Raw genomic sequence first — 25,566 nt, forward strand, 5'->3', positions numbered from 1 at the left:
TACTTGGGAGGCTGAGGCAGGAGAATGGCGTAAACCCAGGAGGCGGAGCTTGCAGTGAGCTGAGATCCGGCCACTGCACTCCAGTCCGAGTGACAGAGCGAGACTCCACCTCAAAAAAAAAAAAAAGAATACTTTCCTTGTGTACTGCAAAAATAGACAAACACCTAAATAGAAACTAACTTCTTAGTTATGAACAAATAAGACATGATGTTTTATTCTTTACATCTTATCTGTATTATTCCATTAGTAATCAGATGATGTGCCTGCACCTTGATATACCCGTAGGTAAAACTAAACATTCTGGACTTTGTGATTTATGGTTTTAAAGGTGCTTTAGGCCTGGGGCTTGTTAAAACAAATTCTCAGTTGGATATCCAAAAACATACATGCATTTGATTATTAAAAAGCAGCTGGAATGGTACAACAGTGTCTTTCAAGTTACCAGTTAAACTGGTTACAGAGCTGCTCAATCAACTACAGTATGAAAATTAGAACATCAAAAGGGCAACCAAATATTTATTTCCTTCAAAGATAGGAATTATACTAATGCACTAAAACCCCATTTTTTCGGAGCTTTGCAGTAGAGGTTTTTGACCTGTGAGTCATAAAACTTTTTGAGAATAAGATGAATGCTTTGAATCCGGATCTCTCTCAGAAACATACATGGAAATACAGAACCATACCTGTAATTACAGAGGGCGTATGAACCCTAGTTTGAAAGCCTTGCTTTAAAGGATGCAATGTGTTCTATTAAATGTATTTAATACAATTACAAAAATGGAAAATGTGGACCTCCATTAAACAAATTTTTTAGTTCCTAATGAGATAAAACTTGGGGCCAAACTAAAATGGTTCCTCTTATTTTAGTGCTCAGAAATAGTTTTATTTTTAGGTATTTATGCTTTAGTGGCCTTTTTTTTCTACCTTTAAAATTGTTCTAAGTAATTTTATTTTTGGATGTTATATATATTCTTAACTTTTATCTCTACAGATATTTTCTGGCAAGTTTCTATACGAAGTATGATCCAACTCACTTCATCCTAAACACAGCTTCTCTCCTGAGTGTGCTAATTCCCAAAATGCCACAGCTACATGGTGTTCGGATCTTTGGAATTAATAAGTATTGAAATGTTTTGAAACTGAACAAAAATTTTTACAGCTGCTGAATTTCTTATAAGAAAGGAGTGGTTAGTAAACTGCACTGTTTCTGTGATAATGTGAAATAAGAAGTATTTACATTGGAGGGCCAATGGCTGGTCCTTCAAGTGCTGTTTTGAAGTGCGGATTTCCATTAAATGATGCCTCTGTTTAATACATCTGGTATATTTCTGAAGAGGGGCTTGATAAGCAGGCTGGGCAGGCCCAGCTTGTAAGTTCAAGGGCATCACAGTGAGGGTGTAGTAGATAAATTCAAAGAAATAAGAGATTTGTAAAAAACTAGGACCAGCTTAACTTATAATGAATGGGCATTGTGTTAAGAAAAGAACACTTCCAATCATTCAGCCATGGTTAGTTAAAGCAGACTTACATGTAAACCGGAATCATCTCTATACAAGTTTATTAAAGATTATTTTTATTACCATACATATTTCTCTTGTTTTATGTAAGAGGATGTATATCCTCTTGTTTTATACAAGCCATTTCTCACTTATGAGGGTACTTTTTTGGTTTTGCTGGCTCAATATTGTGTATTGGTCAGTGAGGCCATTTTTACATTTATTACATTACAGAGTTCATGGAGGTTCACCTTTGTGACTGATTGGTGATAGAAAATAGCCAAGTATCTTACAAGCAGCCCCTGAGTCAGTGTTCTAATTTTGGAACAAAGCGGGTTTTACTGCTTTTCCAGATACAAGGCTGCTAAACCAATTAAGAAAATAATTTATTTCTTTCAAGCAACTAAAAAGTAATGGTAATTTAAAGGTGTCTGCTTATTTGGTTGAACAATTGAATTGGCAAAGTTTGTCATCATTTGAAAAAGGAAATATAAAAGGAACAACCATATAGCCAACCTGTGGCAGAAATGATGTCTCTAGCAATATTACCAAAGTAAGTAATGGAGTCTTTTTTGGCAGGTCTGCAGTAAAAGATAACATTTTCTTTTCTTAGTCCTCCTGCTCTCAACCCCCATATTTTGCCCATGAATATTTTGCCTTTGAATACGTGGGTTTTAGTATATATAGCCCAAAATGGTAACTGTCTCCAGAACAGCAACCACATTGAATTCTTGTGACTTAGGAAAGCTTCCTATAGTTGCTGACATTAATTGCAAGAAATAACTATATACTGCTTTGAGAAGTAAACATGTCAAAAAAAACAAAGTTCAGATATGGGACAAAATTTAAAAATTCAGTAACATTTATAAACATAATTGAATGAAAAGAGTTATAGACCAACTTAAACATCAATTCGTGTCAGTAAACTGACTTTTGGGGGTAATGATCATTGTTTTGTATTTCAAAAGTATTGAGTTTAGAAATCAGTTGTATGATATTACCTTTGTATGTCTGTCTTTTCCCATGTATTTTTAAATAACTGGTGATCCATAATTTAATAAAATTTTTCCTTGGTGTAAGATTATTTCAAAAGCTCTCCAAATTTAGTCATCAAAATTAAAGTGACATATTTCAAGTTTATTTTTAAGCAACTGAATTTGTAAGATTAAAGTAACAAAAAACATTCATTTTTCTTTATTTTAAAGTTCATCTCAAAAGGCTTACTTTTTTTAATATACTTCAGAGACAGAAGTCTCCTTCTAATACATGCTTTCTTCACTGCTTTCTCCTGTCAATGCTTTAGAAATATTTACTCAGCAGATATTTGAAGGGACCACTCTGTTACAAGAATTATGTTAGGTACTGAGGATAGTCTGTAAACAAGACAAACCAACTCCCTTCCCTTTGATGGCTACAGTCCAGTTTCAAACAAAATCTATAATGACTATTACTTGAAACAAAATAAATTGCCATGCCATAAATGCTCCTCACTTCAAGTCAGGAGACATAATGGCAGTTTCTAAGGAGTCATGAGCTCAGAAATGCCACTAATTTTAGCATTCATTGGTGGATCTTTCTTGCAGCAATTATTACTGTGGAGTTCTAGTGATGATTTTCTGTTTCCCTTATTCCTTCTATAATTACTTACTGGAATCTTTTATAAGGAAGATTTGTCTCTTCTCCCTCATCTACTTATTTATTAAATCACTTATACTCTGGGCTCATGGATATTTCATTCTTTGGGTTATAATCCATTATCATGATTTGTTGCTCAAATTGTCCTCCAGCTTTGACCATTAGGAGCTCTTACAAGTTGACTGCTGTGTCCCTTTGACTTGCCCCCATCCTTTTTCTAGGTTTATGGTATTACTGTCTATTGAATTATAAAGATCCTAAGGGACATAATAATATCTTCTTGACTAATACCTATGTGAATTAGCTTATAGAGCTATATGAGGCTAAGTTAGAGAAGCCCTTAGACACCCTGTAATTCAACCCCCTGCCTTAACTTTTTTTTTTTTTTTTTTTTTTGAGATGGCTGGAGCCGGGTTTTTTTGGTCTCCCAGGCTGGAGCACAGTGATGTGATCCCAGCTCACTGCAACCTCTGCCTCCCGTGTTAAAGCAATTCTCCTGCCTCAGCCTCCTGAGTAGCTGGGATAATGGGTGTGTGCGACCACGCCCAGCTAATTTTGTATTTTTGGTAGAGATGGTATTTCACCATGTTGGTCAGGATGGTCTGAAACTCCTGACCTCAAGTGATCTGCCCGCTGGGCCCCCTACCTTAGCTTGAATCTTCGTTAATTACCACCCTTCTGTTCAGTTCTGTTTTAATAATAATATTAATAGAAGAGGACTTATAAGACAGTATATTCTAGTTTTGTAATGGAATTTACAATTTGTTGTATATTGAGTCAAAAATCTAATCTTTACATAACTCTTCAACTATTTAAATATAACTTGTGTCAGCAGCATGGAATAAATATTACTAGAGCCTTCATCATTTTCGATATGATATGGTTTCACATTTCTCCCACTATCCTAGTAATTCTGCTCTAAGTTCCAGTTTATTCCTTACTATATAGCACAAGAGTTAAATACAAGAGGTGATCAGATATGCTGTGAAAGAGTACCACTTCCCCTGTTCTGGATGCTTTTTTTTAACGCTGCCTAATACCACTTTAGTTTTTTATTTTGACAACTACATATCACTGATTCACTATGTCACTAAAATCTTAAATCTTCAATATATAGTGCTGTTAAATTATGGTTACCCTTCACATATTAAATTGATTTATGAAACCAAACTCTTAAGACATTTTTCCTATGGAACTCCATCTTGTTAGATTTTAGTTTATTGATTCATCTTGTCTAGCTAAAGCTGAATCTTGATTTTCATGCAGTATATTTCTCCTGTGTCTTCTATATTATATATGTCATCAATAAGTATCACCCAAAAATAACCTTATGCTAGTCATGAAGAACACAAATGGAGCAACCCAGTGTCAACCAGTGCAATTTAATAGTCTTTCTAACAGGATAGAAAGAAAAGAGTAATTCCCAAAACAGTAACATGGATAGTACATGTCGATGTGAGAAATGTGAACAAGTTCAGTACTAAAAAGACGTGTCTAGGTAAAATACCCTAAAAGGAGGTTTGGAGTAGTGCAAGGCAGGGGAGGGGAAGGTAAGTAGAATAGCAGAGATAAACTCTATTGTGTCAGAAAGAAAATAATGAGATGTATCACATTTTACTCCCTAATCTCAGTTCCAGGTAAAAATGATCCAGTGATTTAGCAAGTAGTTTGTTATGTTGGGTTTAAAATTTTTCATATAGCTACAAATGAATGCAAGAGAATTATAAACATCAAAGTCAGAATCCTGAATGTATCAAGTATATAGGACACAGGGCTTCAACTGTATTGGATGATTTTATCTCAAGTTGAATGTTGGCCTCACAGAAGTTGTTTATAGTATTTCCTTTTTTTCAAAACCTGAAACATTTCATAATTAGAAAAACAGTAAAAAAAAAAAAATTGGGTTTTCAGTGTAGTACTGTAATTTATTTCATTTCTTGACTAATGATTCAAGCCCTTGATAAACAATGGTTATGAAATGACATGTGTAGCTCTCAAGTTCTAACTAATGTTAAGTTTAGCAGATAAAGCAGTTTATCACTGTGTCCGTTCACTTGTACTGCATAAGTATGTGCTGATAAAATAATCTTCAATACAAGAATTTTAGTAAAGAAATAAGCTACTTCATTAACATTGTAAAATAAATAGTTTTAAGATATAAAATATGAAAGGAATTTAGTGTATAGATTTTCTGACTTTCCAATTATGCAATTATAAATTTTTATTGATAATCTTATTTTGAAAACCCCGAGTTTTCAAATATTCTGCATTTATGTTGACTATTTCACCAAGATGATAAAACATGCAGTATTTTCCTCATTTTATAATTTTTATAGTGAGAACAGAGAAGCCAGATGATTTATTAGTTATTGCTGGTAAAAATACAGAGATCCTTTGAAACATTTGTCTCTCCTAGAATTCTCATCAAACCATATGCTTCTAACACATTACTTAACAGTCATGGGGGAGTATGTGGGAACGACAAGAGACTCACCCTCTCCCTTCCCTGCCAAAACCACACATAGATCCACACACTTGAAAAATAAGGAAATAAGATCATCTAGTATGGAGATTCCTCAAAAATTAAAATTATATCCAGCAGTTCCACTCCTGGGTATATACCAGAAGTGAAAGCAGGAACTTGGACAGATACTTGTACATTTTTGTTCACAGCAGCATTATTCACAATAGCCAGAAGATGGAAGCAATCCAAGTGTCCATCAAGGGATGAATGGTTAAAAGAAATGTGACATATACACACAATGGAATATTATCCAGCCTTAAGAAGGAGGAAAATTCTGATACATATTACATCCTGGATGAATCTTGAAGACATTATGATGTGAAATAAATCACAAAATGACACATACTGTGTAATCTCACTTTTATGAATTCCTAGAGTAATCAAATTCAAAGACAAAGTGGAATGGTGGTTGCTAAGGGTTGGAAGGCAGAAGGAATGGGAGCTTATTGGTTTTTGGTTTTCTTTTTCTTTTTGTTTTTTTTTTTTTGAGATGGAGTCTCCCTCTGTTGCCCAGGCTGGAGTGCAGTGGCACAGTCCCGGCTCACTGCAACCTCTGCTTCCCGGGTTCAAGTGAATCTCATGCCTCAGCCTCCCACGTAGCTGGGATTACAGGCATTCATCACCACACCCAGGTAATTTTTGTATTTTTAGTAGAGACGGCCATCATGTTAGCCAGGCTGGTCTCGAACTCCTGACCCCAGGTAATCCGCCCACCTCAGCCTCCCAAAGTGCTGGGGTTACAGGAGCAAGCCACTGTGCCCAGCTGGGAGCTTACTGTTTAATGGGTACGGAATTTCAGTTTGGGAAGAGGAAAAGGTTCTGGAGCTAGATGGTAGTCATGGTTGCATAGCAATGTGAATGTACTTAGTTCCTTTGAACTTAAAAATGGTTAAAATGGTAAATTTTGTTATGTAAATTCTACCGCAATAAAGTTCAGAAAAGTTAATTTGTAAAATAAGCATAATGGCTCAGCAAACAAAACCCAAAATATCTTCCAAAGACCTGATTGACAGTATTACCACTAATGAAAGAATGTTCCACATCAAGAGATACTGGTCAGCAAAGAAAATTTAACAGGAGAAAGGATGGGCTGGCACAGCGCAGTGGCTCATGCCTGTAATCCTGGCACTTTGGGAGGCCGAGGCGGGTGGATCACGAGGTCAAGAGATGGAGACCATCCTGGCCAACATGATGAAACCCCATCTCTACCAAAAATACAAAAATTAGCTGGGCGTGGTGGCACGCACCTGTAGTCTCAGCTACTCGGGAGGCTGAGGTAGGAGAATCGCTTGAACCCGGGAGGCAGAGGTTGCAGTGAGCCGAGATCACGCTAGTGCAATCCAGCCTGGCAACAGAGCAAGACCTCATCTCAAAAAAAAAAAGGAGAAAGGAAAATGGCAATGTATTTTTAGCACTAGCCAACTCAAAGAATGTAAGACACATATGTGACTCAAGTGGAAAGGGCTGCATCAGGCTTGAAATATTAGCCATTAAAAGCACCAAACTCATGTCTATTGTTTCCATTCCATATTTACCAAGCAATCTTCTGATTATAATTTGGATTTAGCCTTCATTGTAATTTGGTCAATAGAAGGAAGATAATGACCGGCAAACTCAACTATCCTCGCTCCCCCATAATTGCATTTCTCATCAACAAATACATTAGTATTAATGGCTTTTACACGCCATTTTATTAGCAATTTGTGGTGGGTAACTCAGTACTCCCGAGTCCAGTCACTTCCAGACCTGATAAACCAATTTCAAGCCTATAAAATAATCAGATATTGAAACTCAAGTAATCACACTATGAGCCTGCCAGGCTGCGTATACATATCTGTGGCAAGCCAACGTGGCTTTCCCCAAGTAATACGCCTCTCTGAATGCACTTTCCACTCACATTTCCATAATTCTGTATTGCATTTTGTCTTCTGCCTCTAGACTCAGATCCTTGAGAACAGAGAATGGACCTTATCTGTATCCTTAATAACTAATAAAGTTCCTAGCACAAAGGAAATAACCCAATAAATATGTAATAAATGAAAATAAAACCTAACCTAGTAGAACATAATTAGGAAATAAATATTGAAAATTAAGATTCGGGCCAGGCGCAGTGGCTCATGCCTGTAATTCCAGCACTTTGGGAAGCCGAGGCAGCTGGATCACGAGGTCAGGAGTTCAAAACCAGCCTAGCCAACATAGTGAAATGTCATCCGTACTAAAAATACAAAAATTAGCTGGGCATGGTGGGGGGCACCTGTAGTCCTAGCTACTCGGAAGGCTGAGGCAGGAAAATCGCTTGAACCCAAGAGGTGGAGGTGGCAGTGAGCCGAGATGGCACCACTGCACTGCAGCCTGGCGACAGAGTGAGACTCCATCTAAAAAAAAAAGAAAAATAAGATTCTTCTATGTGTTAATATATAATATGTATTAATAATACAATTTTCCTCTGAAGGCTACAAATGGAAAGTTAGACACCCAGTATCTGAGACAAAATAAGCATATCTAGATTCAGCTGGAACTCTTGATTTATGTTGAGCTTACATAGGCCGTATTTGTTGAGAATGCCCATGAGTGGCATTCTAGCTGTATCTGCATAAAAGTACAGACAGGACTCAGCATACATGCCTTTCCCCCAATAACCCTCTCCTATGTTACAATAAGAACACAGAAAATGTACACCTTTGCTAAATACATGTGACTTGTGTAAGTGTCACTTCATATATATTCGGTCAAGGGAAAGATAAAATTCCTTACTAATGTGCCCTAGAGTTCTCCTGTTTCACATAATACAGCATTTGTACTCAACATTGGCCAAGAGTGCCTAGATGAGGAATCTACCAATGATAGCACACACAGGATCTTGCTTGTCTTGACAGCACAGAAGAGCATTGGGATAACCTGCTGAACATAATTGGAATTGTAAGAAAAATAATACCTGATGTGAAAGGTTTTATGTTCAAACTGGATTCCAGTGTATAACAGAAATAACCTCTGACCCCTCTAACAGTATGACTAATTTTTCTTAACCTTTGGGTTTTAATTTTTCTTTTTTTCCTTTTTTAGGCCAACAGTGCACCCTAGAGAAAATGTGAGTTATTTTCTCTTCTAGCAGTTAAGAAAACAGACTCCAGTGCCAGATGGCCTGACTTCTAATCCTAGCTTTGCTTTTCCTAGTTGTGTGACCTCCAAAGCACCCAAACTCTGTGGCCCAGTTGCCTGTAAAATGAGGACAGAAACTACTTCATGGGATTGTGAAAGAAATTAATCTACAACAGGTGCCTGGTACATAGTGCCACTTTATCATTATTGTTATTGTTATACATAAATGAAATTTTTGAAAAACACAAATTCCAACTAAAAAACCTCAACCATATTCTGGTAATTACTTACTTATCTGTATCTACCTCTAGACTGTACTCTGGCTTCCCAACATGTTGTTATGGGATTTACTCATCTTTTATACCCAGAGCTTCACAACGTGCAAAGTGCAGGTATATATGCCAACCCTGTACAACAGTGGATTCTAAGGTCCTTGCTTACTAAAATCTTAAATACCAGCGTGGGAGAAGACTGACTCTTGAAATAAATCTGTTCAAACAGTGTTCAAAACAGTTCACAAACCAATAAAAGCAAAAAAAAATAAAAAGCAGGTGCAAGACTCCGAAAACATACCATGCTGAATTTCGTGTACATTTAAGCAAGGACAATAAAATGCATTATGAAAATAGGATTTTTTAAGGCAACTGAATATTTACCACAGCCATTTTTTTTTTTTTTTTTGAGACAGAGTCTCACTCTGTAGATCAGGCTAGAGTGCAGTGGCGCGATCTTGGCTTACTGCTACCTCCGCCTCCCGGGTCCCAGTTCAAGCAGTTCTCCTGCCTCAGTCTCCAGAGTTTTGTTTTGTTCGTTTTTTAATTGTAAAAATAAGCCAGTCCCTTTCTTCCTAGTGAAGTGGGAGAAACGGTTTACACTGTCCGACCAGAAACACTTCCGTTCTCTGGGAATCCGGCTAGGGGGCGCCGCTAAATTCCATCCTGTTTCTCCGATGAAAGTATCAGGTACCTCACCCCTACCTTTAGATTTGGTGATAATTCCCTTAAAAATAGAATGACGAATAATCTACCCCATCCTTTTCTCACAGTAGCAACCAAATTCCAGCCAAGGGCAAAAAAAAAAAAAAAAAATTACTTTTTAATGTAGCTTAGTGTTTGGAACTTGATGTTGTGTAGTCAGACAAACCTGTATTCGGTCTCCGCTGGATCAGTCACTAGCTGTGTAATTTTACGAAACCCTCATCACCTGCAAATCTGGGGGGAAATGCAGGCGCGCACAGAGAGCGTTTCGGGCAAAGACGGCCCTTAAGCTTTTCCTCACTAAGCGTGCGGCTCTCTATAGTGAAACAGCAGCTAGCTCTGGAAAGGACCTTGCACGGTGTCGATGACATCACTTCCGGGCGCCAGGTTCGTGTTTTCTTCCGCAGCAGTAAGGGCAGTCGGCAGTCTTTACTAGGGAAAGGGGAAAAGTGCTGGCTACTACCGCCCAAGAGGAAGGTGGGTGAAATTGCTCACTCTTCACCCCACTGACGCTTTTGCGCACTTGCAAAAGCGGTTCGAGTTTGCGCCCTTCGCCGCCTTAGAGCCTACCGGAGACCAGCGCTACCAAAGTCACGTGGGTTCACACTGCCGCTTTCTTGGCCCGAAAAGGTAGTGCTTCGCACAATCCTCCCTGTCCAGATTTTGTTAATGCAAATCTAATTCCTCTACGTTGTGTCTGTGTGGGCTGCACTTCCCGCAACTGCGCTCTGCAGATAGGTCGCTCATCTCTAATCCCTGGGATGCCCTGTGTCCCTTTAGTGTGGTGGAGAATGAACCTGCTTTAACACCCAGAAAGTTTTATAACGGATGATATGGGGGCATGAAATTAGGTACTTCGCAGTGTGAAAATACTAGTGTGCTTTAGTGATGGGCTGCTATTATTTTGGGGGAAAAGGATTTGGGAAGATCCTTGTTATGACAAAACCTATAGCAAAAAGTGGAGATTTAATTCCAAAGATTGTAATTAAGGATAAAATAGGTGTTAGGTTGCAGTTGGTGTGTGTGTGTGTTTATGTTAACTCTTGTTTTTGAACCAAATGATCCAGTTTTATTTTGAAAGGTGTTTTTAGGAAATAGAATACATTAACAGTATTTTTATCTGTTGCATCTGCCTTTGTTGTTTGATTCTTGTTAGAAAAATCCATATTTTGTCTTACTTTTAGCTGTCAGAAAATAAATAGCACTTTTCAGAGGACTCTGTCAATTATTGTACTGTATATTAGCTGTCTTAATAATAAGTCTTTTGGTAGGAACAACCTGCAAGTAATAATAATACTAAACAATTTTATATCTGACCCGTTTTCCCCCTTGGAGAATATTATATTCATTCATAATATTATTTATATTCACATGTTGCTATAGCCTTTACAAAATTTTGGTGAGTTTTTACAAACTGTCCTGTAATTCTATAAAACTATATATTGAAAAATAAGCTGGCTAATGTCAGATGCAAATAATAAGTTGTTTCTGTAATTCTGTTTCAGGAATTATCTATAGAGTAAGTATGCTAATCTTGAATAAGACAGCAGGAGTTTTTTTTAAACCATCAAAAAGGAAAGTTTATGAATTTTTAAGAAGTTTTAATTTTCATCCTGGAACACTATTTCTTCACAAAATAGTATTGGGAATTGAAACCAGTTGTGATGATACAGCAGCTGCTGTGGTGGATGAAACTGGAAATGTGTTGGGAGAAGCAATACATTCCCAAACTGAAGTTCATTTAAAGTAAGTAGACATTATCTTAGTTATTTCCACTTTTTTGGAAAAAGTAAAATCATTCTTTTGTATTTGTCATATATAAAAGTTTTCAGGAGCTACTGTCTTATTCCTTTTTGCAAACACTTTTAATAACTGCTATTTAGAAAACCTCAAACACCTCATCTTGGCTTTTAAGGGTCTTCACAATAAGGTCCCAACCTTAACTAATTCTGTTGCCAAAAGATACTGAGCTCATTCCCAGCTTCAGTATTTATCGATGATTCTCCTTCAGTAATGCATTCCTTCTTTTCTCCGCTTCTATGTTTCATGGTCTCAGCTGAAGTCCTAGGAAAACTGTGTTAGTCATTGAAAAAAAAAAAAATTCCTGTTCATATTTATACATATAAGTTGTGTTAGTACTTAAATAAATAATAATACACTGTTGTATTAAAGCATAGAATGGTGCAAGGATTGTAAACTGAGATGTTTGTAGAGGACCACCAGGCAGGTTACCTCAATAAATGGACAAGATAAAAAGTGGAAAATGTCTGGAGGAAGTCACCACTCAGCTCTAGCCAGTTGGCATGCGGGAATGCAGGACCTGTGTTATTAGATTATTATAATTTTCAAGAGAAAATGGAAATCCAGATTTTTTGTGTGTGTGTGTAAGACAGAGTCTCACTCTGTCACCAGGCTGGAGTGCAGTGGCATGATCTCAGCTCACTGCAACCTCCGGCTCCCGCATTCAAACGATTCCCGTCTCAGCCTGCCAAGTAGCTGGGACTACCTGCGCGCATCACCATGCCCAGCTAATTTTTTGTATTTTAGTAGAGACAGGGTTTCACCATCCTGGCCATGATGGTCTCAATCTCCTGACGTCGTGATCCACCTGCCTCGGCCTCTCAAAGTGCGGGGATTACAGGCGTGAGCCACCATGCCTGGCCGGAAATCCAGATTTTTAATGTTGTATTTCCAGATTTTTAAAATTAGTAGCTAATTTAAAATATATTAAAATACTCTACAGATGAGTATGCCTTTAAGCTATCAATTGACAACATCTGAATAGTGAAAAAGCCTGGTATTTTGGAATCACAGTCCTGTATTTGAATCCTGAATTAAGCACTTGGTATTGGCTCTGTAACTGTAGGCAAGTTCCATATCTTCTCTGATTCTGTTTTCACATTAGTAAAATAGGAAAATTGGCTAGGCGCAGTGGCTCACGCCTGTAATCCCAGCACTTTGGGAGGCCAAGGCGGGCGATCACGAGGTCAGGAGATCGAGACCATTCTGGCTAACATGGTGAAGCCCCGTCTCTACTAAAAATACAAAAAAAAAAATTAGCCGGGCGTGGTGGTGGGCGCCTGTAGTCCCAGCTACTCGGGAGGCTGAGGCAGGAGAATGGCGTGAACCCGGGAGGCGGAGCTTGCAGTGAGCCGAGATCACACCACTGGACTTTAGCCTGGGTGAGAGAGGGAAACTCCATCTCAAAAAATAATAATAAGTAAATAAAATAACATCTGCCTCATAGAATTATGGGAAGGTGGTGTTAGAAATAATATATGTAAAGAGGCAGATTAAGCCTCAAACAATAACTATGTGAAAGGGACTGTGTTGGATATTAGTAAGGCACTGTGAAGTACTGCAAAGTCCTTGGTTTCAGGAAGCTTAACTTGATTATGGAGACATGATGTCTAGACCTACAAGGAGAATTAATAGTGCAAGGCAGCATAAGGTAAAACAAGTGGTGCAGATGGTAACTATTATTACCGTGCCTTCACAGTCCTTTCAGTTTTTCCTGAGTGCACTGAACTTTTGAACATGTAAAAGTTAATGGCACAGAAAGGACTACCCTGACCACTTTATCTAAATTAGGTACTCCCATCCTATTTATTCTGTATCATCATATCCTGCATATTTTCTTTGTAATATTTTCACAATTTATACATTTGCTTGTGTATGTATAATCTCAGTAGAGTCTAAGTGCCATGGTGACAGGGGCCATGTCTATATTAATCACTATGCTATACCTAGTGCCCAACACAATGTTTGACACATCACAGGTGTTCAGTGGCCTTTCGTTAGGCCTTCAGTGAATGGAGATGGAAAGAATATTATAAACTGGCTTTGTTAGTTCGTTCTTGCATTGCTATAAAGAAATACCTGAGACTGGGTAATTTATAAAGAAAAGAGGTTTAATTGGTTCACGTTTCCACAGGCTGTGTAGGAAACATGGCAGCATCTGCTTCTGGGGAGGCCCCAGGGAGCTTTTACTCATGATGGAAGGCAAAGTGGGACTAGGCATCTTACATGGCAGGAGCAGGACCAAAAGAGAGGGATGAGGGGCTACACACTTTTTTTTTTTCTTTTGAGATGGAGTTTCACTCTTGTTGCCCAGGCCGGAGTGGAATGGTGTGATCTCGGCTCACCGCAACCTCTGCCTCCTGGATTCAAGCGATTCTCCCCCCTCAGCCTCCGGGTAGCTAGGATTATAGGCATGCTCCACCATGACCAGCTAATTTTGTATTTTTAGTAGAGATGGGGTTTCTCCATGTTGGTCAGGTTGGTCTCGAACTCCCGACCTCAAGTGATCCACCCGCCTAGGCCTCCCAAAGTCCTGGGATTACAGGCGTGAACCACTGCGCCTGGCCCAGGCAGGTTATGAGATCTGGTTGTTTAACCAGATCTGGTTAAACAACCAGATCTCATGAGAACTCATTGACTATGGCGACACAGTACCAAGGGGAAAATATGCCCCCATGATGTAGTTGCCTCCCACCAGGCCCCATCTCCAACATTGGGAATTACCGTTCTACATGAAATTTGGGCAGGGACACAGATTCAAACCATATCACTAAGTGAGCATTGTCAGCAAAGGCAAAGAAGTGAGAAAGTACTGGACATTCAGTTTAGCTAGACCATAGGTCACTTAAGGAGACTACTGGGCAAACAGGCTTCAGTGATACCATTCACCTGGCGCATCTCAGTATTTTTTGAATACCTATAGCTGCCAGGCAATACTTGGGGCGTTGGGGGTACAAATATAAATGAGACATATGACCCTTGCCTTTGAACAGCTCACCATATAAGTGGGTTAGAGTGTAGGCTTATATTCTGGTTCAGCCATTTACTAGGCTTATATTCTGGTTCAGCCATTTACTACATTTGATACTGTGCACAATTTTTTGTGCCTCAGTTTGCTTATCTGTTAAATGATAATAATTACCACTAACTCAAATTAGTGTTGTGAATATTAAGTGTGAATTCCTTTAAAGCTTTTGGGGCATTCTTGATGAATAGCAAGGGCTGAATACAAGCTAGCTATTAGTAACAATAGTAGTTCTACTACTACTATCAGTAAAAGTGAAGAAGACAGTAAGCAGACCATTGTGAAACAGAATGGAAAGTGCAGTAATAGAGGATTACTTGGCATGAGGAGTCCCTTTTTCCAAGCCAGAAACCTGAAGGACATCCTTGACTTTTCCCTCACCATTCCACATCCAAATCAGTCATTCATTCATAGTAAATCCATCTCCCAAATATTTTTTGCAACTTTCCTCTGCTTTCTCACTGATTGAGTTCAATCCTTTATTGTCTTTTGCATAGACTCTTGGCTATAGCTTCAAGCCTCAATAGTTTCCCTGCCTGTTTATTAGCTTTGTTCCCTAATCCACACTCCATACTGTCTACAAATCATACTAAGACAAAAATACATTGTTATTATTAATTCTTTGAGAATAAAGCCATGTTCTTATTTGGCCCTAGTGTTTAGCATAATCCCTGGAAGATAAAATACACAGAAAAAGCATAGAAAGGAAAGAAGGGAGGCAAGACAGAGAAGGAAGGAATGAGTGGCAGGGAGATAATTTAGATTTGATGCCTCCCAAATTCCACGAAACTAAAGGTTTTGAGTAGGGGAATAACAGGGGTAGCACTGTGCTTTAGAGTATTCTCTGGCAGCAATATAGGATGGACTCTAAGGATCAAAGGACGTAGTTAGGAAAGTACAATTAGAAGACTGTTGAATAAATAGACTGAGATGAGGGCTTTTGAGACTTGGCAGTGGGAGTGGTGGTAAACTTAAATGGGGAGAGTGAAGGAGAGAAAGGAAGTAAAGATGAACTTTGAAACCCAAGGGTTCTCTGATGCCACTAACAAAGATGAGGAATATAAGAGAAAAAGTAGCTTTGAAGAATTAAGGAAAATTATATTACAATGTGGATGTGTTGAAATCAGATCATTTCATTTATATCCCCCTCACTGCCTGAAACAATATTTTAATTGCTCAGCAAATATTCATTGAATGCACTTACTGAGGATTTTCATTTCTACGCATAGAACTAGTAGGTCTTGCAACATCAAATATTTGAAGATGATTTTTTTTGAAACTAGCAGTGCAATTTGCAGACTCTATTGCTCTAGTTCTCATATTGTAAATCAATCACATGGTAGCAAATTTATTGCTAGCAAATTTGTCTCTTAGTTCTTCACAGTTGATATTTGGAGTGGCCATCCACCATCCTACATGGACCAAAAATCCAAATTACCAACTCTGAGCACCAGATTCCCAAACTGTATTTCAGTATTGCAAGCCATCTACTGTCCTGCTGTGACCTCAATTGGAATGTGTTTTAAAATAAACTCATCTTCTTTATAAAACTGTCTTCATGTTTGTCTTTTAGAATTTGTTTTCTCCCAGTCATTCCAGCTGAATAGCTGAACAAGCTTTGATGCCTTAGTCCCCCTGTCCCCTTATATTCAATTAGTTATTTCAGTTCTTAAGGTTCTCTGTCCCTTTCTTTCCATTCCTACAATCACCCAGTTTAACATATAATCATTTTACACAAATACTTTCACAGTAATCTCTCTTAAATTCTTCTCTCAGCAAGGAAATTAATTTTCCTTAAATACAATTGTTTCCTGTCCTTCCCATGCTCAAAACTTGTCTGGAATGCTTTGCAAGATTATTTTGGTGATTTCATTTCTCAACAAACAAATCCATGGGAGTTTGTTGTGCATAAGTTGAAAATGTCAGAAACATTATCCCCTTAATTACTGCTTACTGAGTTTTAACCATAGTGTGCTATGTTAGAAGGCACACAATTAGAAAATACTTGACTTACTCAGCTGTGTAATGATTAACTTGAAGACATGCCTTTAACTGTAATATATTATCAGTTTTCCTCATTTTTACAATCTTAAAACTACAAAAAGCTGTCTTTCTTTCAGAACAGGTGGGATTGTTCCTGCAGTAGCTCAACAGCTTCACAGAGACAATATTCAACGAATAGTACAAGAAGCTCTTTCTGCCAGTAGAATCTCACCAAGTGACCTCTCAGCAATTGCAACTACCATAAAACCAGGACTTGCTTTAAGCCTGGGAGTGGGCTTATCATTTAGCTTACAGCTGGTAGGACAGTTAAAAAAGCCATTCATTCCCATTCATCATATGGAGGCTCATGCACTTACTATTAGGTTGACCAATAAAGTAGAATTTCCTTTTTTAGTTCTTTTGATTTCTGGAGGTCACTGTCTGTTGGCATTAGTTCAAGGAGTTTCAGATTTTCTGCTTCTTGGAAAGTCTTTGGACATAGCACCAGGTGACATGCTTGACAAGGTAATTATTTAAGAATTAATTTCTCCATTCTTTTTTGTTACGTTGTCCATTTCAACTAAGTAGCAATCAATGTGCTACCACCATTCACCTAAATATTTCTGAATGATATCTTAATAAACTGAAAAAAATTCACAATGGTAAGAAAAAATACAAAGAGTAGTACACAATTGTATAATTCTTAGCCTTTCCTAATAAAATGTTAAGAGGTTCATATCTGTACATAAAGGCTGAAATAGTTTGCAGATACAGTTATGTATTTTGTCAAATAATATATGTGAAAGAACGTGCTTTGTAAACTAACATACTGCCAAAAAGGTAAAATAAGAGAATATATATAGATTAACATGACATTAAAGACGCAATGCGCAGAATTAAATCACACAATTGCTGACACCACAGACAGGTAGGGTTTCCCGCCCCCACTCTTTGTTTTAGAACACTACAGAGGCTACTGCCATATATATAAAAACACTGCTTTCCACAGTGAAATAATAGGAAGAAGGTATAGGACAAGTTCTTATTATTGACATTCATCATTAAGCAGTCATTGTCAACTTCAAGCCTATTTTCCAACCCCAATAGAAGAGCAAACGTAGATGGGGCAGTGATTGGCCTCTTATTGTTCGTGTCATCATAAGGAGCAGAGTTGTCTGCTTACCTGAATATCAGCTGTAGTCTATATTTGCCAAAGTATAGCATGTTTTATTCCTTCAGGGGGGTTTTGTTTTGTTAGTAATTTTCAATTCATTTCCTTTGCATCTTTTCGTTTCAAAGTATTTAATTTTATGACTCTAAAAAAATATAATTTTTTGATAGGTGGCAAGAAGACTTTCTTTAATAAAACATCCAGAGTGCTCCACCATGAGTGGTGGGAAAGCCATAGAACATTTGGCCAAACAAGGAAATAGATTTCATTTTGACATCAAACCTCCCTTGCATCGTGCTAAAAACTGTGATTTTTCTTTTACTGGACTTCAACAAGTTACTAATAAAAGAATAATGAAAAAGGAAAAAGAGGAAGGTATATTTCTAATTAGTAAAGTTGAACAGATAAATGTTCCTGGATTGTGCCTAAAAATGCCTGCTCATTTCTGCAGGTATTGAGGAGGGGCAAATCCTGTCTTCAGCTGCAGACATTGCTGCCACAGTACAGCACACAATGGCATGTCATATTGTGAAAAGAACACATCGGGCTATTCTGTTTTGTAAGCAGAGAGACTTGTTACCTCAAAATAATGCAGTACTGGTAAGTTTTATTTCATTTTAAAGTAATAGTTACACTTGGCAATATGTTACTTTTTTCCCAAGACCTTGACCTGGTGTTTAGGATGAACAGATCTTTATGCCCTATGCTAGCCCTGACAGTATGAAATTATGCAGGATAGGAAAGACTAACAGCCATTTCTTGTACTAGTTTGGCAGCTTCGTGGGACATCTGTATAGCTTCTATGGCTCATAAGTCTAAGATCGCATCCTCTTGTTGGATTTAAAAGAGGGCTTACAATAAAGAAAGTAAATGCAGTAACTGCTATCACTATTTTTAGAAAAATAGATGAATTTCCTTCATCATTTGATGAAATTCCTTTGTTTGTTTGTTTTTTAATAAGCCAGTCACATTTAGCAGTGGGAGATGGTATACCAACTTTCGTGACACTAATGTTGGTAAAGTTCTGATAATCCACTATATTGTACCAGCTGAAATCCCTTTAATTGTGCTTAAAAGCCTTGAGACAAACATCCTGTTTAACTGTATCTTAAACTTTATTCATTTAAAAATTATAAACTAAAGTGAGAAAATGTTTAAATGTTGGTAATTCATAGATGAAATTTTACTTGGATATCAAAGAATAATTTTTTCAGAGTTATATAGTAAAATGCACAAAATATTTAATAAAAAACTTCAGAGTCTAAAATGGTTCTATGATTGTGATTACACTAAATAAGTATTTAGATGAAAGATTGGAAGAAAATATACAAAAATGCTAATAATGTTTGTATGCTATTAGAATTGTTAGTAATTTTTTTCTTTCCAAATTTTTATTATGTAGATATATCATTTGCCCATTACCCATCTCAAAATGGGATAGTTTATTATTGTATAATGCTGATATTTTCCCCAGGTTTAATTAGCAGCTTGGTTCCTATCCATATATGATAGTTATTTTGGTTTTCTCAATTCCTTCAGGTTGCATCTGGTGGTGTTGCAAGTAACTTCTATGTCCGCAGAGCTCTGGAAATTTTAACAAACGCAACACAGTGCACTTTGTTGTGTCCTCCTCCCAGACTGTGCACTGATAATGGCATTATGATTGCATGGTAGGCCACAGGATATATGTGCTTCACTCATAACTATGTAAATATTAATTGCCATTTTATCATACTAAACCTTCTTCCTTCAGATCTTGGAGCTATTGATTTTATTTTAATGATTCTTATTTAGGAACGGTATTGAAAGACTACGTGCTGGCTTGGGCATTTTACATGACATAGAAGGCATCCGCTATGAACCAAAGTATGTGATATCATTCATGATCTTTATGCAAGTTACATTACTTAAGACAAAGCCTGGATTTTGCCTTTATATATGAGGTTTTCATGACATTCTGGTGGTACTTGAAGGAAAGTTACATAAATTTCTTTCATGAACCTAGTTAAGGTTGATACCATATGAGAAATATTTTTGCTGTAGTATCAAATTATAAAAATCTTGACAAGTTTAGGTGAGTTAGAAACAGGTCATGAATAAGAGTGATGAATTCCCTCCTTTGGAACTCGAATGTAAACTGTGTCCATGGCCTGGACTTTTGCAATGTCAGGAACATCTCAGAACCAGCAAGTATGCTGGGAAATTTAAGGAAAACATGCAGAAAGCATTCAGGTGTGAGAGTGGGTTGTGATTATGCTTTCACACCGGCAGCTGAGAATTGGCCAAAAGATAGCTGTTTCCTGCAAGCCTTATTTCCTCTCCCAAATCAAAGTTCCAGTGAATAGCACAGCTTTTTCTTTTACTTTTTTTTTTTTTTTTTTAAAGAGTCTCACTGTGTCACCCAGGCTAGAGTGCAGTGGTGCATTCTCGGCTTACTGCAACCTCTGCTTCCCACATTCAAGTGACTGTCATGCCTCAGCCTCCTGAGTAGCTGGGATTATAGGTTCACACAGCTGTGCCCAGCTAATTTTTTGTATTTTTAGTTTTTGAGTTTTGTCATGTTGGCCAGGCTGGTCTCAAACTCCAGGCCTCAAGTGATCCACCCACCTCAGCCTCCCAAAATGCTGGGATGACAGGTGTGAGCCACCATGCCTGGTTGGTTTTTCAAATTACTATCAAATTCTGTTATAAGTTAATTCTGGAATAGTAAAAGACAATTATTTTCATAATCTAACATAATTATATTTTAAACACTGTTTCATCTGATGTTTTAACTTGTCAGCATTGGCCAAGCACAGTGGCTCATGCCTGTAATCCCAGCACTTTGGGAGGCTGAGGCGGGCAGATCACCTGAGGTTAGGAGTTCAAGACCAGCCTGGCCAACATGGTGAAACCCCATCTCTACTGAAAATACAAAAATTAGCCAGGTGTAGTGGCAGGCGCCTGTAATCGCAGCTACTCAGGAGGCTGAGGCAGGAGAATTGCTTGAATCCTCGAGGCGGAGGTTGCAGTAAGCTGAGGTCATGCCACTGCACTCCAGCCTGGGTGACAGAGCAAGACTCCATCTCAAAAACAAAAAAAAAACACAACTGTCAGCATTATATTCCGTAACGTGACAGTTGTGCTATACATGAATTACATGTATGCTCATCATGAATGAACTGAATTGAGTTAGTAGTACCGGAAGGCATCCCTTTGATACCTTGTCTCAGATAGAGTATATCTTCTGATTCAGTTGTGCCACCTTGTGGCAGTGTTGAGGCTGGAGATGATGGCTTTTTCCAGGTTGAGATTCAGTCAAAGCAAAGCCTTATCTTGGACAACATGGTAGAAAAGCAGAAATCTGAAGCAAAAATTAGTTACTGAGGAGGAACAGAAAAAGACAGCAGGAACTAAGACCTCTTTGGCTAGTAATGGCAAAAGATGGTAGAAAAGGGGCAAGGCAGCTTTTGAAACTTCAGAGAAGAACCTATAGAAAGCTAGGACATTTCTAAAATGTGAATGGACACAGGTTTGACTTTAGCTGTATGGCAAAAATGTTTTTACCTTTTTAGCTTTGTAGAGAATTATAAGACATTTTTCATTATTTTTATATTTCATTTTATGTTTTTAACTTATTTACAGTATTTGAGAGCAGTAAAACTGTTTCTTTCAAGAACATCTCAAAATTTAGATTTCTTATTGAGACTAGCTTTCATTATCCTGACTTGAGGTCCCAGTATATTTGTAAGTATTTAAGAATCATCACCACATGTGATGAATTAAACATTTGATATTTATATTGTCATAATTCTAAGCAAATAGTCTGCAGAACTAGTGATGGATCATGAAGCAAATAAATAATATGACTTGTCTGCTTATGATGTAGATGTCCTCTTGGAGTAGACATATCAAAAGAAGTTGGAGAAGCTGCCGTAAAAGTACCACAATTAAAAATTGAGATATGATTTCTGCTGTTCAAAAAAGTCCCTAAAGGTAGTGTTAATGTTAAAATTAAGTTTTTATTATTTTGTGTATCAAATTGTAGAAGATATATAATATTAATTATTCATCAAGAATTCTTATTTCTTTTTTATGTTTGATGTTTTACCTGCTCTTCTGAGATACTGTACTGTATTAAAGCCTTACAAGGGAACATAGCTGTTTTTTTTTTAATTATTAAAAACCAAAATAAAACATCTTTTGAGAAAGGAATGTATTGATGTTGGCAAGTAGAAAGAAAAACTTTGGAAGAAGCATAGTAATTTTGCTGAATTCTGGCCCTGTATCATACAGGCCTAGGACTTTCCCCCGCTTCCGCAAATCAGGATAGGAGGAGCTACTTTTTAACTCCTACTGAAACAAGAACCTGACTTTATAATGAGAGAGCAGTTTTATTTTTATTTTTTATCATTATTATTTTTTGGAGATAATCTCCCTCTGTCACCCAGGCTGGAGTGCAGTGGTATGATCTCAGCTTACTGCATGCAACCTCTACTCTGGGTTCAAGTAATTCTCCTGCCTCAGTCTCCAGAGTAGCTGGGACTACAGGAGCCCACCACCACGCCTGGCTAATTTTTTGTATGGTCAGTAGAGATAGGGTTTCACCATGTTGCCCAGGGTGGTCTTGAACTCCTGAGCTCAGGCAATCCGCCTGCCTCGGCCTCCCAAAGTGCTGGGATTACAAATGTGCATGAGAAAGCAATTTTAGATCAAAGTCATGTCAAAGCAGACATTTCCAAATCAAGACAAAAGCTGAGTTTCTCTAACATAATATGTTATTAATTTTAAGAGTTCATGATTAGGTATCCTCTCTGGAGTAAACAGGATGTCTATGCATTTTTAAAAATTCATATAATTTGAGGTTTTACAATTTTGACGTGTAAGTAATCCCTCAAGTATGTATTGTATGCTTTAGTTGTCCATATACTTTCACATCAGTTATTTGAGGAATTGTATATAATCAGATGTAAATAAATGAGGGAGTTTTTTTGGATAATTTTTTTAATCCAAACTTTGTACTGCAAATATCGTAAGATTATCACTGTTTTTCTGCCTTGATTAAAGTAACTAAATGCACAATTCTTTGAATATAACCCTCTATATCTGGAGACCTTTCTCATGCATAATTTTTTATTTTTATTTGTCTAGACGGCATCTTGCTATGTTGCCCAGGCTGGACTAGAACTCCTAGGCTCATGTAATCCTCCAACTTCAGCCTCCAGGGCCTGACTTCTCATACATCCTTTAAAAAAAACAAAAACTGTGGAGTAATAAAAATAATCTTTTTTTTTTTTTTTGAGACAGAGTCTCACTCTTGTCCAGGCTGGAATGCAATGGCTCAATCTCGGCTGACTGCAACCTCCATCTGCCAGATTCAAGCAATTCTCCTGCCTCAGCCTCCCGAGTAGCTGGGACTACAGGCAAGCACCACTATGCCCAGCTCATTTTTTGTATTTTTGGTAGAGATGGGGTTTCACCATGCTGGCCAGGCTGGTCGCGAACTCCTGACCACGTGATCCACCCACCTCAGCTTCCCAAAGTGCTGGGATTACAGGCGTGAGCCACCATGCCCGGCCAATAAAAATAATCTTTATGGGGGGATTTATAGGAGAAGTAGTATACATTTTAGGAGTGGTAGGATGGTCTGGCTAGGCCAAGATACTCAGGAAATATCTGGAATTGAATGCAAAGGAACTCTGATAACCGGAAAATAGTCCTAAAATACAGTCGAGCCTACCTGAAACCAGTTTCAGAGCTCAAAAGTTGCTCTCTAAAGGCTTTTTAAAATATCTACAGAAGCTTAATATTTCCATTGTTGTGAATTCTTATCCTTAATGGTGCTGGATAACACAATTTATTACTTGAATATGTATCCCTTTCTAGTATAAAATAGACCATTTCCCTCCGCATTTCCTATATTTTAGTCAATCCACCAGAAAGTTGTGACTCAGCACCATTAAGATAATTTAGAATTAAATATGAAGATTAAAGACGTCTCTTATTTTTCAGTGGTGAAGAACACAGGCTTTGCATGGTAGCTCATCTTAGTGCTTTGGGAGGCCAAGGGAGGAGGATCACTTGAGGCCAGGAGTTTGGGACCAGCCTGGGCAACACAGCAGAGACCTCAGCCTCCTGAGTAGCTAGGGCTACAGGTCTGTACCACCACACTCAGCATAACAGAGACCAAGGACCTGTAGCCCTAACCACTCAGGAGGCTGAGGTGGGATGATTGCTTTGAACCCAGGAGTTATAGGCTACAGTGAGCTATGATTGCACTACTGCCCTCCAGCCTGGGTAACAGAGCAAGACCCTGTCTCAGACAGACAAACAAATAAATAATCATTCATTCATCCACTCACTCACTCACTCACTGACTTTGGACTCTGGCACATAGAAAGCCCTAAGTACATATCGGGGAAAATAGCTGCTAATTAATATATACTTTCAATGCTTACTGCAGCCCAGGTAGAGAATGGATTACAGCAAGACCCTCAGACTGTATGAAGGCAATTCAGCAAGTGGATGGAGAAAAGGGGAGCTTTAAAGTAAACAGTGAAGCCAGGCACAGTGGCTCACACCTGTAATCCCAGCACTTTGGGAGGCCAAGGCAGGCAGATCACCTGACGTTAGGAGTTCGAGACCAGCCTGGCCAACATGGTGAAACCTCGTCTCTCCTAAAAATACAAAAATTAGCCAGGCGTGGTGGCAGGTGCCTGTAATCCCAGCTACTCAAGAGGCTGAGGCAGAATTGCCTGAACCCGGGAGGCGGAGTGAGCTGAGATCTTGCCACTGCACTCCAGCCTGGGTGACAGAGCGAGACTCCATCTCAAAAAAATAAATAAATAAGTAAAATAAAGTACACAGTGAAGCCAGGTGTTTGTATCATATTTGTCTGCAGCTGTAAAATAGGAGAAGCAGACATTGCTGTTTGAGCAAAGACATCATATGATTCTAAGCCACAAAGACTATTACCTTTTCCAGTTGCAAACCAAAGACACTCTATAAATAGGGAGAATGAGCAACACTGTTAGCTACAAAAGCCATACTTATGTACTTGATGGGCAATGATTTCGGATTTTATTTTTAAATAAAACTTTTTCTCCCTTGTAAAAAATTTTTATTTTCTTTTTTAATTTTTCTTTTCTGCTTCATCCACTGACTCTCAGACTTTTTTTTTTTTTTTTTGAGACAGGGTCTCACTCTTGGACCTCGGCTAGTAGCAAGAGATCTACAGTAGCAAGATCACAACTCACTGCAACCCTGACTTCCTGAACTCAAGCAATCCTCCTGCCTTAGCCTCTTGAATAGGGACTACAGGTGTGCATGTCCATGCCCAGCCAACTTTATTTCTATTTTTTGTAGAGACAGGCTCTTGCCATGTTGCCCGAGCTGGTCCTGAACTGCTGAGTTCAAGTGATCCTCCCACCTTGGCCTCCAGAAGTGCTGGGATTACAGGTGTGAGCCACCATGCCTAGCCAAAATATTTCTTAAGTATACATTTTGGGTCTTAGAAGACTTACACATTTGTAATATTTATTACTAAATATCTCACAGTATTATAATAAATGTTACCATGTGAGCTACTTTGAATCAGGCCTCTTGCACGCCAATTTAAAAATGTTAACTCTTGATATATACACTAGTTATACCACTCATGTCAGTCGATAAATTTTAAGGTTTAAGTGCAGGCCTTCTTTTACAGAAATCCTGCTTATTATTTGAAACCATAACTCTGACCTGATATTAAATTCCCGTAGACATGCTAAGGAAAGTCTGCTTAGTATCGAGATCAAGAACTTCCATTCAAAAAGATTATTCAGTTACGTTATTTGCGTATTACCACTATTAAAAATAAAAGAATTTTTAAAAGATGG

General features: G+C 38.0%; 2 protein-coding genes and 1 long non-coding RNA gene across 8 annotated transcripts in view; 2 read left to right on the forward strand and 1 right to left on the reverse strand.

Annotated features, from left to right (window-relative positions):
- The window catches only part of ORMDL1 (ORMDL sphingolipid biosynthesis regulator 1), a 15,078-nt gene extending 12,503 nt beyond the window's left edge, over positions 1 to 2,575 (forward strand). For all 5 annotated transcript variants that reach the window (XM_011936457.1, XM_011936461.1, XM_011936459.1 and 2 more), the window contains exon 4: positions 992 to 2,575. In XM_011936457.1, the coding sequence (XP_011791847.1) occupies positions 992 to 1,127 (136 nt within the window). In that variant the 3' untranslated portion in view covers positions 1,128 to 2,575. The remainder of the gene's footprint in view (positions 1 to 991) is intronic.
- A 4,748-nt stretch (positions 2,576 to 7,323) lies between these two features.
- On the reverse strand, positions 7,324 to 10,113 carry LOC105507791. The gene is made up of 2 exons (XR_001001157.1): positions 9,898 to 10,113; positions 7,324 to 8,030 (listed from the first exon to the last, which is right to left on the reverse strand). It is a non-coding gene; the product is annotated as an uncharacterized LOC105507791 (long non-coding RNA).
- OSGEPL1 (O-sialoglycoprotein endopeptidase-like 1) lies at positions 9,657 to 25,565 on the forward strand. Of its 2 annotated transcripts, none has more exons than XM_011936471.1 (9): positions 9,657 to 10,208; positions 11,237 to 11,477; positions 16,677 to 17,064; positions 17,881 to 18,085; positions 18,162 to 18,310; positions 19,250 to 19,380; positions 19,505 to 19,576; positions 21,579 to 21,685; positions 25,055 to 25,565. In XM_011936471.1, the coding sequence occupies exons 2-8, from the start codon at positions 11,257 to 11,259 to the stop codon at positions 21,655 to 21,657; spliced, it is 1,245 nt and encodes a 414-aa protein (XP_011791861.1). In that variant the 5' UTR covers positions 9,657 to 10,208; positions 11,237 to 11,256; the 3' UTR covers positions 21,658 to 21,685; positions 25,055 to 25,565. The 2 variants fall into 2 exon arrangements, with proteins under 2 accessions (XP_011791861.1, XP_011791860.1); XM_011936470.1 differs by having other exon boundaries at positions 9,657 to 9,716; positions 24,885 to 25,565.
- Position 25,566: the final 1 nt, after the last annotated feature.

The sequence above is a fragment of the Colobus angolensis genome, unplaced genomic scaffold, assembly GCF_000951035.1.
Source record: "Colobus angolensis palliatus isolate OR3802 unplaced genomic scaffold, Cang.pa_1.0 Scaffold153, whole genome shotgun sequence".
In the NCBI taxonomy this organism is placed as follows: Eukaryota; Metazoa; Chordata; class Mammalia; order Primates; family Cercopithecidae; genus Colobus; species Colobus angolensis.